This window comes from Pteronotus mesoamericanus, unplaced genomic scaffold, assembly GCF_021234165.1.
Source record: "Pteronotus mesoamericanus isolate MK-2021 breed Mesoamerican mustached bat unplaced genomic scaffold, CSHL_Meso_final scaffold_1186, whole genome shotgun sequence".
Classification (NCBI taxonomy): domain Eukaryota; kingdom Metazoa; phylum Chordata; class Mammalia; order Chiroptera; family Mormoopidae; genus Pteronotus; species Pteronotus mesoamericanus.
In genome coordinates, this window is record NW_026555302.1 from 3,628,843 (window position 1) to 3,643,582 (window position 14,740).

The window sequence follows — 14,740 nt, forward strand, 5'->3', positions numbered from 1 at the left end:
TATCGGTTGGGGTGACTTGGTATCAACTGTGCAGTGCTACACATAAAACTTCTGGTGCCAAAACTAGCACATCCTACTGCCTGCTGCCGATGCAAACGTACTAAAGGTACTTTGCAGGAAATCCTTGCACCATGGCATTAATATCCAAATGCTGTTTGTGTACTCATCATTCATTACTGAATGTTTTGGGGAAACATTTTAAACACTCACCCAGCATCTTACATCTGAAAGAAAGACTGATGTAAGGTTTGGTGGTTCCTTCTCTCGGAGAAGGCAGTGGCTAGCCAGTGGCTAACTAACTTCATGGGTAAATTTGAAAAAAGCCTAACATGATCACTTTTTTTTAATGACTCTATTTTCTATTTACGTTCTTTATAGTACAGGAAATTAACTTTTAGTTGGGAATTCAGCAGTGAAATCCTTGAAGTTACTTCTCAATTCCTAAGTAACACTTAAATGCAAATATGTGAGATTACTTTGGCTTAGAGTTTTCCTGTATTACCACTGATGCCAAGCAGGTATTTTAGTAGCTAAAACATATTTTTAAAGTATGGTTTTAATACAAGAAGCTTCTATAAGAGGGGGAAAATAAAAACAGTCCTCAGTGATGAATTGTTAGAGTTTATCCCCATCTAAAAGGTACATTTTTTTCTTGAGGTAAGGAGACAATGTGGCATAGCTTCAGCATAATTAAATTTTTTTTTTTTTACCAGTATGGGTTTTGGAGTAATTTAGAAATAATACTGATAACCACCACACTTAAGGTTGGTTGTCATAATGCACAAAACATACTAGGATCCCTAAAACAGTAGCAAAACTGTAAAATACCTGTTAGAATTAACAAACTAATTGGTATACCTCAGGCATCAATTTTTTTTTTTTTTTTTTTTTTTTTACTTTCAAGATAGGGCTTCGATTTTTGTCTTGTAGTATGTCAAACATGCTTTCCCATTATTCAACGTGTTTTAGAATTCCTTACGTAATCGCATTTTGGAGGGGAACCTCCTGGATTTGGGAACATTGATATAATGCTAGAAACCTTGTTTAATACCAATAATCTCTCTGGACCTCAGGGTTCTTAATTTTAAAATGAAGCAGGAAAAGAAGAAAGAGTCCAATTACAATATTTTTGCAACTCCAGAGTTAACCTTTAGAAGAGTGAGTCACAGAAAACTCAGTCTCTATAATATTAGGAATTTATTTGTATTCTACTTTGTTCCAAAAAAAAAGGATTTGAAAAGTCTTTAACTGACCAAGACAAGGTAAATTAACGGGGTGTAAAAAAGAAAGAAAAGCAAGGAACTGCCAGTGAATGAATCTTAAATGGTAAGGCCAAACAACAAATTTTGTTCTGTTAAGTAAATTAAATCATCCACGAGAAAGGATATCCTTCCATTTGTTACAACATGGATGGACCTTGAGCACAGTATGTTAAACAAGATAAGTCCGAGAAAGACAAGCATTGTATAATAGCACTTAACATGTGAAATCAAAACAGTTAAACCTGTAAAAACAAGTAAAATGGTGGCAGTTAGCAAGGGAAGGGGAGGGGTGGAGTAAGAGTGGTGTGTAAGCGTACAAACTTGGCAGCAAGTAGTAAATAAGCCATAAAGATCTAAAGCACAGTAAAATGAATACAAGACAATATTATAATCATGTAATATAAATAGCACATGACAGTCATCACAATATATAAATGTATCAAAGTAACATGCTGTACCTTAAACTTATACAATGTTACATGTTAAATTTACTCAATTTTTAAAAATCAAGGAAAAAAATCATCTGTAGGTTAAAAGATTACCATGAAGCACCAATTTCCTTCAAAATAAAACCAGAAGCTTCTCAAGAGTCTTAAAATGATATATTGAGCAACAAGTAGAATTTATAGAGGGACATATTTATGTGCATACCACGGAATGGCCAACAAAGTATTTAGGCTTCATTATTAATAGCTTCATCATTCACTGGAGGTTGAATAAAGAGAAGCAAACGCTCAGTTATCAAAGATACCTTGTGGAAATAGAATCTAAAAAGGGCATATGTTTGATTAGGTGGCTAAGGAAGTAATTTTATTAACCTAGCAAAGGCAGTGATATAACTTTAGACCGGAAAAACACACAGGATACCAAACTGAATGAAAATGAAACTTATGAGATGAAGTATCCAGCAATTAAACTGGAACGTGTTTACCAAACAGGACCAGCTATCCATTAAGGTTACTTGCAAGTCATGGTAAGACCTACCTTCTACATTAAGTTAGTGCTGTCTAAACCAAAACTGTTTAAAGGTACAGGCTTGAAAGAAAACGTCTGATAAAGGATTTGAATTCAGAATTCTAAAGACTGGATAAAATAATCAAATTTTTAAATGGGCAAAAGATTTGAACTGACACTTCAAAGAAGGTAAATGAGTTCCAAGATGGTTACTATTGTAATTTGTTAGGAAAATGTAAAAAGCAAAATGTCATACACATATTAAAACCGAATAATTGATACCAAATTCTGGATAGGATACAGAGTAACTGGAACTCTCAAACTGCTGTAGGAAATTAGAAAACAGTAAGGTCACTTTGGAAAACAGTTTGGTTGTTTCTTAGAAAAATACCCTATGATACAATAATCAATCCCATCCCTAGGTATTTATCCAAGTGCAATAAAAACATGTTCACACAGAAACCCATATCTGACTATAGCAGCTTTATTCATAATTGCCAAAAACTGAAAGAGCCTTTCAACTAGCAAATGAGTAAGTTCCATCCATATAACAGAATGCTACTCAGGAATAACATGAATTGAAGTACTGATAACATCATGGCTGGGTGTCAGTAGCATGCTAAATGCAAAGCCAGTCTCCGAAGGGTCTGTATAGCGTTCCAGAAAAGTTCCATTGGAAAAGGCCAGTGCAAAGTGGCACCGGAACTTCAATGGAACAACCCTCATGGATGCCTCTTGTGAAGTTACCACCAGCTCCTCGCTAAGGCAAACCAAGGACGTCACGCAGAGAGCCCTTCCCCTGGTGTGACTTGCCCCATTCTGATTCTTGACATGCTCACGGTGGCTTCTACTCAAAATATAATAGCCATACGTATTGAAAAATGGAGATTTTACAATCTGAAGGTGCTCTTAAGGATCTGATCATTCTTCCATCAAAACAAAGGTATGAAAACAATCAGCAGATTCAGTGCAATACCTATCGAAATGCCAATGGCATTCTCCTCAGAACTAGAACAATTAATCCTGAAGTGTATGGAATCTCAAGACCAAGAACAGCCAAAACAGTCTTGAGAAAGAACAAAGCTGGAGGTACCACCCACTCTGATTTCAGGCTATACTACAAAGCCACAGTAATCAAAGCAGTATAGTACTGGGACAAAAACAGACACATAAGTAGAACAGAATAGAGAGCCCAGAAATAAACCCTTATATGGTCAATCTATGACAAAGGAGGCAAGAATGTACAATGAAGAAACGACAGCCCCTTTGAAAAGGGTTGCTGGGAAAATGACAGATAATGCAAAAAAATAAAAATAAATTGGACCACCTTCTTATACCATATACAAAAATAAACTAAAAATGGGTTAAATATAAAATGAGACCTGAAATCGTAAAGCTCCTAGAAGACAACACAGGTAGCAAACTATCTGACGTCAGCCTCAGTAATATCGTTACGGATATGTCCCCTCAAGCAAGGGAAACAAAAGCAAACGTTAACAAATGGAATATTACTCAGAAATAAAAAAGAATGAAATCGTGTCATTTGCAACAACATGGATGGGCTTAGGGGGTATTGCCAAGTAAAATTAGGGAAAGGCAAATACTGTAAGGTTTCACTTGTATGTGGCATCTAAAACCAACAAAAACAGACTCGTAGAAACAGATCGTACTGATGGTTGCTGGGCAGGGGACGGGGGTGGGGGTGGGGGCGGGGGAGATGCCTGAAAAAGGTGAAGGGGAATACAGTTAATATTATTGTCATTAAGTGGTCATGGTGACAGATGATTACTAGACTTAGTGTAATAAAAACTAAGAAAAAAGGCAACGAGAAAGGGAGAAAAAAATGAAAATAAAGACTAAAGTTAGAAGAAAAAACCTTTACATATCAATAAAATTTCAGAAATGTGGATGTAATTGACAAATTAATGCACAACATAAAAGACAAAATTAAAATCCACATAAATACAGGTGAAATATAAAGAAGCAAGCAGGTAACAGGAGTGAAAAGAAATGTTCTGAAGTGTTTAACATTGGGGACAATGTTTGGGGACAAGGGCCTGAGTTTGGGGACAAGGGCCTGAGTAAAGTTCTTTTGGTCGAAGAGGGACAGTTTGGCTCCTCAGGGAAGAAAAGGAAAGAGGCAGAGAGCAGAGAAGCTTCTTCCCCCTGGTTCAAAGAACACAGCACCGAGCCTGCCCCGGTGGCGGGGGGCGGAGTGGCTTTGTATGCAAACACGGGGCGGGGTTCCTGCACAGACTGCTAGTGGGCACCTGCACAGGTTCTGTTACTGGTGAGGCACACCTTTATAATCATACCTTATACACAGTTCAGAAATACAATTTGGAAGTAAAATTAAAAGCAGGATCTTACTAAAAATAATGTATTGCTTTTTTAAAAAATAAATGAACATTTATAATAGAATACCAAGTTAGATTTAATGTAATGTACTAACAAAACCATAATATACTCTATTAAACAGGGACTTCCGACTTGCTATATAACTAAGTAAGAAATAAGCCAGTTAAACGCTTGGTTTAGTTAGGCGCCACCATCGGTCTCTGCCACCTAATCCCCTAAATCATGCTGTTGGAGAGACACAGGGCTCTCTCCTTGCTCTTCCCATAGAAATGCACTGAAAAGTGACCAGTCCAGCGAGGGAAAAAAAGCTGTTACTGCAAGCTGGAGCTGAAGTAAAATCTCCATTTTCAATTCCTTGGGGACGTGGAAGGGATGTGTATTATATTCACCAGGTCTACATGGAAGACACTTTGATCATACGACAGCCCAGGGTAAGATTTTATGTGTGGAACGGTCACGTCCTAATTCTTTCTTGGAGTCTGGAAGTGTCGCTGGTCACATAATCATACACAGGGTTGAAAGAGATGCTGATACTGTGCCTTCCTCCAATGCCACAGTGGCTCCTGCCCTAAGATGACTAAAAAGATGGCTCTCCTTTCCTTACACATACCGGCTCAGTATCAGGAGTAGAGGTAGGGAGGTACTGTCACCTTCAGAAAAGCTGACTCCACAATTTATCCCACGATGGATGCATCACGCGTTTTAGAGAACCTCAATGAGACTGTCAATAATAAGCAATCACCTTTTTATACGAATGAGACATTTCTTACAAGTCTCTTGGGTTTGGCTTCAAAGGCTGAAAGCGACTTTGTTGTTCTTGAGGACAATCAGACTCCGGTCGTGTCGCTGAGCACGTCCTCACACCACCCCCGGTTTTTGGCCTCCGTGTACACGGAGGCATGGCACTGCTGCATGGCACATTCCATCTCGACCAGCTGGCGGCACCCGATGGTTAACCGCTCCCTGGGAAAGAAACGTCACATCACTGTGCGAGGTGGCTGCTAAGTGAAACCATCTTAATACACCAGGATGACACTGGGGTTTGAAATACATCTTTTGATATTTGAGAGAAAAATACCAAGAGTTACGGTTTCTCAGCACAGACAAAACATGGGAGGATAACAGGCACTTAGACTGGTTCTCAATCAACATGAAGATCTTGATGCAATTCCTCGAATTCAGGAATAAGGGTTCTCATGGCAGACCTGCTGACAACAAGCAAAGCTGGAGGCGTAAAAATAGTCCTTTGCATGGTCTCTGAAGCACCTCTCCCAGGAAATGGGCTGATGTCAACAGGTTTTAATCTGAGGGGTAAGCAAGGCTTGGGGGGTGGGGAGTAGATCATATTTTTTTTGCCTTACTTAGCGTGGGAGTAAAAGAACACGTAGACTGGAGGACACTAAGAGAGCGCACCGCCTGCCAGCAAACACCAGAGAGGGGATAGGAAGCTGTCAGCATCAACTGTTACAGTCAGTTGCTGAAATAAGTCATCTAACAGTTAACGAGTATTAGTTAATTAACCGCAGGTGGAAGCAGAGAGTAATGCCCAATATATGCCACACCTACATATAATTTTACCTAAGAAGAAGCCTACCTGGGCTCTCAAGTGTCCATAGAGTGTGGATCCCACTCTACGCTTGAAACCTATTTAAATCTACCGGGAGATCCTCCATGTAAGTTCATGAAGAATACCCAGCATCTAGTACAGCGTCTGGCACATTAGGTGTTCAAGAAATGACGGTTACTTTTATTACCTAAATGACAGTTATTACTTTCTTGGCTTCTAAGCTCACTCCGAGCCATCTCCACGGGGTTCGGGAAGACCACCCGCTACCTCTCCCCACTGCCCGCTGCCCCTGCTTCTGCCCCCACGGATGCCTCGATGTGGGGTACAAAGAAAACAAAGTCAACCAGAACTCAAGGAACGAATAGGATAAGAAAGAGCGGTGGCAGCAAAAGTAAAGACACCATATTTTGAGTGGCCCCAGGTCCTGAAGATGTGCACTTTCTGTGAAGCTGATCACAACCTGCCTTTTACCTTTGCTTACTCCAGCCCTGCTTCCTACAGTTAGACAGCTTAAATTAGCGGCACGCTGCTGCCAGTTCTTCACAGCTACTCAAAAAGTGAGTTCCAGGGGACCCCAGAGATCCAAAACAGGAGATCAATGTTCTCTCCAAAGTGAAAAATGAAACACGTGCCTACTGCTGTCCTTGATGATTCCACATATGAAACTACTCCTTCAGTAACTAGACTTTGAATCTATTTCTATGTCCTTTTCTTCTTGCTTTCCCCTCTCGCAGTTACGAGGTGAGCTCCTCTCCTCTTCCCACATGGGTGGCATTTATTTGTAAGTCTCCGTTCTGACAAGATTACAAACCCCTACAGACTGTTTCCCGCAGCAAGCTGTCATCGCTGACTGAGGGAGTGTCGGGTGTTTTTCATCTTGTATACTTGGTCTCTCCGGATTGTAATGACAGCAGTTCTCGAGTTCCTTTTGACCATGGCTTGTATGTAGAAAGGCCGCACATTAAATGCGAGGTCACCTAAGCACCTTTGCCTGCCATCCTGCAGTGAGTCCTCTCACCAGACACAGCGCGAGGCAGCCCATTCATTACATGCTTGGATGCCTCTTGTTCCTTTATACGGGGTCTATGAACCCTATCGATCTGACCCCCAACCTTCCTAAATTAAAACAAAACAAAAAGTCGTTTTCCCTTTTTCCTCCAACAGTACAAACATTCTGTCTCTTATAATGATCCTATTTCTTTTTTCCAAACTAAACAATCCCAACTCGTAATCCTTTCTGGAGCAGAGGTCAAGACTGGAGGTTGCTTCTATCCAGCTCTGTAATTCTGTGTTGCTCAGGAGAGTTCTGCAAACCTGCCACTGTTTCTTTAAGTTGTCCTAATATGGGTATCAAACTTGCTTAACCAAATCACGAACAGGTCAAAATAACTGGAAAATTTTTTTAATCAGTTAGAAGTTAAAAAAAAAAAAACCCTCCATCAATTATTTGATTAATTTCCATGGCTAATTTTGTCCAAACGGAATGATAGCAGTGAATTTAAATGACCTAATTCCAATTTCTGATGAAGCTTTTCCAAAATTCTTTCTAGGTGCAATGAAGAAAGTCTAAAATGAATATTTGTTTTACAACTCTCTGAACTTTGGCATACCTCTGTAATGTGTATATCAAATGAAAGAAAAGCTGAATACAATGTAATCTTAATATAAAAACAGTATATAATAGCTAACATCATACTCAATGCGGAAAGACTGAAAGCTCTCCTCCTAAATTTTGAAACAAAACCAGGATGTCCACGTTTACCTTTTCTACTCAACATCGTATTGCAAGTTCTATACAGAATAATTAAACCCACACACACAAAAATGATAGGCATACAGAGTGTACACAAAGAAGTAAAATTATAGATCCTAAAGAATCCACAAAGTAACTGCTAGAGCTAATAAACTGTTTCAGCACAACACTGCAAAATAAAAGATCAACACAAAACATAGGTTGCATTTCTACATACTAGCAATACACAATTTGAAAAGGAAGTAACAATAGCACTAAACAGTCCATTTACAATAACATGAAAAAGATTAAACTACTTAGGAATAAATTTAAGCAAAGAGACATAGACTTGTACACTAAAAACTTCAGTACACTGCCAAAAGAAATTAAAACTCTAAATTAGTGACATCGCATGTTCACAGACTGGAAAACGTAAGTACACCGCTAATAGTACCCAGGCAAATCTGCACACTTAACGCACTCCCTGTCAAAATCCCAACAACTTTTTCTGCAGGAATGGAACGACCAAAACTAAAATTCATACAGAACTTAAAAGACCCCCAGAAAGCCAAATCTTGAAAAAGAAGTAATGTTAGCGGACTCACACTTCTCAATTTTTAAAACTTACTCCAAAGCAACTTTGATGAAAACAGTGTGGTACTGCCCTAGACAGACATACAGACCAGTGGAGGTGAACTGACAGTCCAGAAATAAAACGTCACACACATGGTCAACTGACTTTCAACACGGGTGTCAAGACCATTCAATGGGAAAGAGCAGTTTCTTCAACAAATGGTGCTGGGACAACCCCACATCCACATGCAAACTAAATGCAGTTCAACCCATACTCACGCCATTTAAAATTAACTGAAAATGTATCAATGAGCTGTTAGAGTTAGAACTATACAATGCTTAGAAAAACATTCAGGGTAAATAGCCATGACCTCAGTTTTGGCAATGGGTTCCTAGATGGGACTCCAAAAGTCCACACAACAGAAGAAAAAGATGTACAAATTTGCAAACGTTATTAAAATTGCAAACTTTTCACCTCTAAATAAAAAATAAACATTTTTAAGTAAAAAATAAAATATAAAAATGCAAGAACTTATGTAAATTGTCCAGCAAAAATTCTGCTTTGTCTCTTAGGGACAGTAAAACAACTCATGTTTCAGAGAAAACTGCAGATCACGCGGCAGCACTTCCGCCGTGACTCGGCTCTGGCGCCGCGACGGCAGTCCTCCTCCGCTGCCCTGGTGCTCTGCCTGCCCCAGGCACCTGCTCGGTTTGACGTCAGACAACTTGGCATGGCTTAGTTCAAAGACTCTTCTCCTCCTCTGTGTCTCTGATATTTTGTCTGGTTTCTTATCTGGCAATGTAATGTTATTTTGGCGCAGAGCATACAAAAATACGATTAAACAGAAATCTTTATCAAAAAAATTAAAGACTTTTGCACATCAAAGGATACTATCAAGAAAGTGAAAAAACAACTTACAGAATGAGAGAAGATATTTGCAAATTATTTTTGTGCCGAAGGCCTAATATCCAGGACATATAACAGGTCAAGCTGCCAGGTGCTGAGGAGGTTGACAAAGTCACCAAGCCAAACTGAAAGTACCAATCTGGGCTCGATTCATTTCCTGTGGTCCTGCAAGCAAGAGGCCCAGTGAACGGTGCCAGCTGCCCAGGGCTCCACTCCCCCCCAGGACGATGCCAGGCCAGGGTCAGACAATGCACGATGCAGACAGGGCATCAGCTCACTGACGAGGGGCCCTGAACCAGCACTCCGGCCTCTTCGTGGACACAAATGGCTGAGGAAGGGTAGGGGCTATCTTAGTCCATTCAGGCTGCCATCACAAAACATCGCAGGCTGGGGAGACTATAAACAATAGAAATGTATTTCTCACAGTTCTGGAGGCTAGGAAGTCCAAGATCAAGGAGGCAACACAGCACATTCTGGGGAGAGTCCTCTTTTCATAAGATCATTAATCCCATTCATGAAGGCTCCACCCTCACAACCTAATCAACTACCAAAGGCTCCATCTTCTAAGATCATACCATTGGGCAATAAGACTTTAACACGAATTCTGGGGGATATAAACATTCAGGCCACTGCAAAGGAGCGGACTCAGGAGCAGAAAAGCTCCAAGTCAGAGAGGAGAGACCCCTTAGGCAAGGGCTCCAGAAAGAGGTCTCCGCAGAGGTGCTTCAGGCAAAGCCCCCAAAAGAGGCCTCCCGATGAAGCTGCCCGGCTCGAATGCAGGTGAGTGAGCGGGCATGGCTGCCCAGGGGCGAGGGCCTGAGCACCGCCTGCACCCCGCTGCCCACCGCTTCCCCGCCACCGCACTGCAGTCCACTGGCTGCGCACCAAGTCTGGCGTGGGGAGGCAGTGCTCCCCAGTGGAGGCTGCCAGCTGAAGCCAGGTAACTGCCCATGGTCAGGCCTGAAAGATCACACACAGCATTATGGTCTGCGGCCAGGTTCCTCATCGAGAGTTCTTTAAAACTCAACAACAGAAAGAAAAACAACCCAATTTACAATGGGCAACAGACTGAATAGGCATTTCTCCAAAGAGACAAATGGCCAACAAGCACATGAAAAGACGTTCAACCTCATTAATACTTAGGAGAATCAAAATCACAATGAGATAAAACTTCACACTCATTAGCTTTAATCAAGAAATGGAAAATAAAACAGTGCTGAGAATGCAGAGAAATTGGACCCCTTGTATGTTGCTGGTGGGAAGGTAACAGAGCACAGCCGCTGTGGAGCACAGTTCTGCAAAGACTTAACAACAGAATTACTGGCTGACCCAGGAATTCTACTCTTAGGATAGACCCCATCCCCCCAAATTGGAAAGAATCGAAAGAATTCAAACAAATACTTGTACACCAGTGGCAACATTACTCACGCACTAGCCCCAGATCTGAAACAAACCAAATGTCCAACAGATGGATGAACAGGTGAACAAAATGTGGTATAATTGATACATACAATGGAATACTATTCAGCCTTAAAAAGGAATGAAACGCTGGTATATGCTACAATGAGCTGAACCTCAAAAACAGCATGCCAGTGAACAAAACCACATACAAAAGGTCATAAGTTGTATGATGCAACTTACAAGAAAAACCCAGAATGTGCAGATCCACCGAAACACAAGGCAGACTGGTGGTTGCCAGGGCCCGGGGCCAGGAGCTGAGAACACAGAACGACTTCACAGGCATGGGAGTTCCCTCCAGGGCGGGCGATGGGACCAGCGCCAGGGGTGTCCCACCCACGCCCATGGGCCACATGCAGCCCAGGACAGCTATGAATGCGGCCCAGCACAAAATCGTAAATTTACTTAAAATTAAAACGTTGTAAGATTTTTTTTTGTTTGTTTTTGTTAGTGTTCGTGTATTTAATGTGTAGCCCCAGATGACAATTCCTCCACTGTGGCCCAGAGACGCCTAATTGTAGGGCACCCGTTGCGTAACAGTGAATGCTCTCAATGCCACTGAATTGTGCACTTGAAAATTGTTAATTTTGTTATGTGACTTTTACCTCAATTACAAAAAGTATACACTTTTATTTTGTATTATCTTCTATCACAAATAACGAGGTCAAACTTACTGCAAAGTATTACTGCATCTAGAGACAAAAATGTAATTCTTTTCTAATTAAAGGAAAAATATCAAAGGTCTAGATCTGATTTCTAGGTTATTCTTCTCTAAGGCTTTTTCTGTCGAGGCTTCCTGGACACAGTGGGTCTCACACTTCAGCAGGGCCTGCAGCGGCTGGGAAACAGATTGCCAGGCGCTGCCCCCAGAGTTCCTGGCTTCAGGCCTGGGGTGGAGCCGTAGAGTGTGCATTTCTTGCAAGCTCCCAGGGGATGCTGACACTTGGGTGCTGGAACCACAGCTCAAAGGTAACCTTTAAGCCATCACCAGGGAGCTGATTCTAGGAGCCAGAAAGCAGTCATTCCTGAAAGCACTTGCCACAGGGGAAAAAGGTTCTGATACACACGCCATCTTAGGCAGCATACCAGTTACTTTATGCCAGGTACTTTATGAGGCTGATGTTACAAACTGGTTTACATTTCATGTAGAAGAAATGACCTTAGAGACTTGCCTCGCATACATGCCAGAACATTCTGTCAAGAACTTATAGGGCAAACAGAGAATTAAACACTTCTAACTTATTTCCCATGCAAATAAAAGACATCACACAAGATATAGGTGTGGTAAACTATGTGATAACCTCATTAATTTACCACCTGGATTTTCTGAGCAAACTCCTTCTCTGCTCAGGATAAACAGTGCACAGACAGACCCCACTAGCCAGAGCAAAAGCCGCACCAAACAGCCTACAAACATGGAAGACAGAAACACTAACGGGTATATAGATACAAACACCAAGGTTCCCCAGTGTCAACTTTTGATTAAAACCACTGCCAATCTGCAACCTTAATTTCTTGTTTTATCAGAACCTATAAAATCTATAAAATGTTCTTCAGCTATTTAATTACATCCCTGTTGCAATAAATATGGTGTTGGGCACATCAACAGTCTCCTTCCTCACAACTAACACTGTAACCAAACACAAAGAACTGGACATTCAGACACTTCAAGAGACTCCTTTTCTTAACATTTCCAAGCGTGGCCAGCTACATGCAAGCTAAATCACTCTTCTGTTTTCACCTCCAAACCACAGGAAAACTGTAACACCTTCTATGTACTGCATTTAACCCCGTGTCTAACATGACCCACTGACACCAAAAGGAGGTCTCTCTTGGCAGCCGATGTGAAAACTGTGAGATGCGGACGACACAGGAGGCTCACGTGGGAGACACTGTTCACTGCAAACAGGGCAAACAATGTCAAAACAAACAGCAGCAGAAGAAATCTAAAAGCTATGCATCAAAAGCCTGCTGCACAGCAATTCCCTTTTTCAGCTCATTCAAGATATTAATATATTTGATTTCAAAATCATCCTTTTGGGTGTAAGAGTGAACTTATTAGTAATAGCACAGTTCAAATCCGTGGTATTGTAGGTGGAAAGAAAACAAAGAGAAAAACAGGTACAACTGCTTTAACTTTGAACATTCAACTTCGATCCCTGTACCCTCTCTACCTCCCACCCCCCTCCTCCAAAAAACCCTCCCAACTATTCCAACAGTAAGGTGAACTTAAAATAATTTCAGACATCTGAACCATCCCGCAAGGGACTGTGCCCTCCAAGTTATCTAGAGCGGGCTTTCTACCCCTTAAAAATATGGCTAAGGTTGATAGACATTATATTTTTTACATGAATCTCATATACACAACCTTCAAGTGTAAACTGACTATAAAGATCTATAAATAAGAGTATAACGAGTTGACTGATAGTCTGCAGATCAAGGTAAAAAAAATCATTCTTACCACCAGGAACAATGTTATGCATATCCACTGACTTCAGATATTTTTGAAAAACATTCGAATCTAATGAGTGCATTTTCATAGCTGTACTGCTGAATAACATTAAGGGTTTTAACAGAAGCACTTTGAGAATTAACTTTGTCACTGAGCCTGCACATAAGATTTCATAGCCACAAAGGTATATCTGCACATTATCAATAGCAAATAAACAGTGCTTTAGTGGTGCAATGGCAGGGTGAAAAAAGTCAGTTCTGCTACTGTGCTTGTTGCAAACACATAGGTCTGTTCCAACCCCACTGATACATTAAAGAACTATTTGAGCTCAATGCAAATTTCACATTTTCTTATACATAATTTCGGCAGTGAGAGGTGCTCGGTGAACAGGGAAAGCTGCTCCCAGCTGAGCCAGGTGGCTTAGGAACACAGAGAACACACTCACGCACACCCCCAAAATGTGCCAACTGCCTCACCTTCCTGTGTGCCATGCGCCACATCCACCCACATCAGGCGCTACCATGTTACCTCCAATTTCAGACACCCCTCCCCGGAGCCCGCCACACTACGCAGTGAGCGGCAGCTTTTCCACTGACCGCTGCCACGAGCAATCTCAGCTCTTTATCAAGGTCAAGTGTCAATTTTATTACAGTGTTTATGTATTTCCTAACCCCTGAACATGTGTCAATCTGTGATACCATTTTGATTTTTTATGGTGTTCCTTAAGTTTTGGAGTGATATGCCCTAGCTCCGCTTGTTCTCATGAGCCTGTGACTTTTATTACCTGACTTTGCATAGCACAGGGTGACAAAAGGCACACACGGGGCATGTTACACTGTAAGCCAACCTCTGCTCCACATCCCAAAAGGGTGAATCTCGTTGCCGACTTACAGGAGAACATGGGGTGGAGGATCAGGGGCTGCAGGGCGGGAGGGCAGCACTGAAAGGGCTTTTGAAGGGGCTTTTGCTCCTCAGGAACTTGTCTGTCTGGGCACAGGGTTGGGCCTATACCCTCTGTATACAAAAACCAGACGTACACTTCTTTTTTGTTACACATGAATTACTTGTTTGAAGAATATATAGCCTGATACCACTAAGTTAAAAAACAGGTGAAATTAACCCACATATTTTTAAATGATAAATAGTATGCAGTGAAATCATAAAGATAAGGTTGAGAATGATAAACACAAAATCACTAGAGAGAGGATGGAAGAGAGGGCACACACAGAAATGGGTAAAGGTCTGTTTTGTCAGCTGAATGGGAGGCCTGTTGAGTATTCTTTATACCGACTGTTTTTCAAAGCATGGTCTGAGGAACGTGAGCCTCTTTCAAAGGGTCTGTGAGATCAAAGAGGTCAAAGCTCTTTTCCGAGTAAGACTGAGACACGGTTTGCCTTTTGCATTCTCACTCTTGCAATGGCACCCAGCAGTTTTCCAGTGATACATGATGTCATTAGGGAAACAGACTAAATGCAGC

General features: G+C 41.2%; 1 protein-coding gene across 1 annotated transcript in view; it reads right to left on the reverse strand.

The window, feature by feature from the left end:
• Positions 1-4,792: 4,792 nt before the first annotated feature.
• Positions 4,793-14,740, reverse strand: part of SWT1 (SWT1 RNA endoribonuclease homolog) — a 75,375-nt gene continuing 65,427 nt past the window's right edge. Inside the window, exon 19 of the mRNA XM_054587653.1 lies at positions 4,793-5,537. Coding sequence (XP_054443628.1) covers positions 5,402-5,537 — 136 coding nt within the window. The 3' untranslated portion in view covers positions 4,793-5,401. The remainder of the gene's footprint in view (positions 5,538-14,740) is intronic.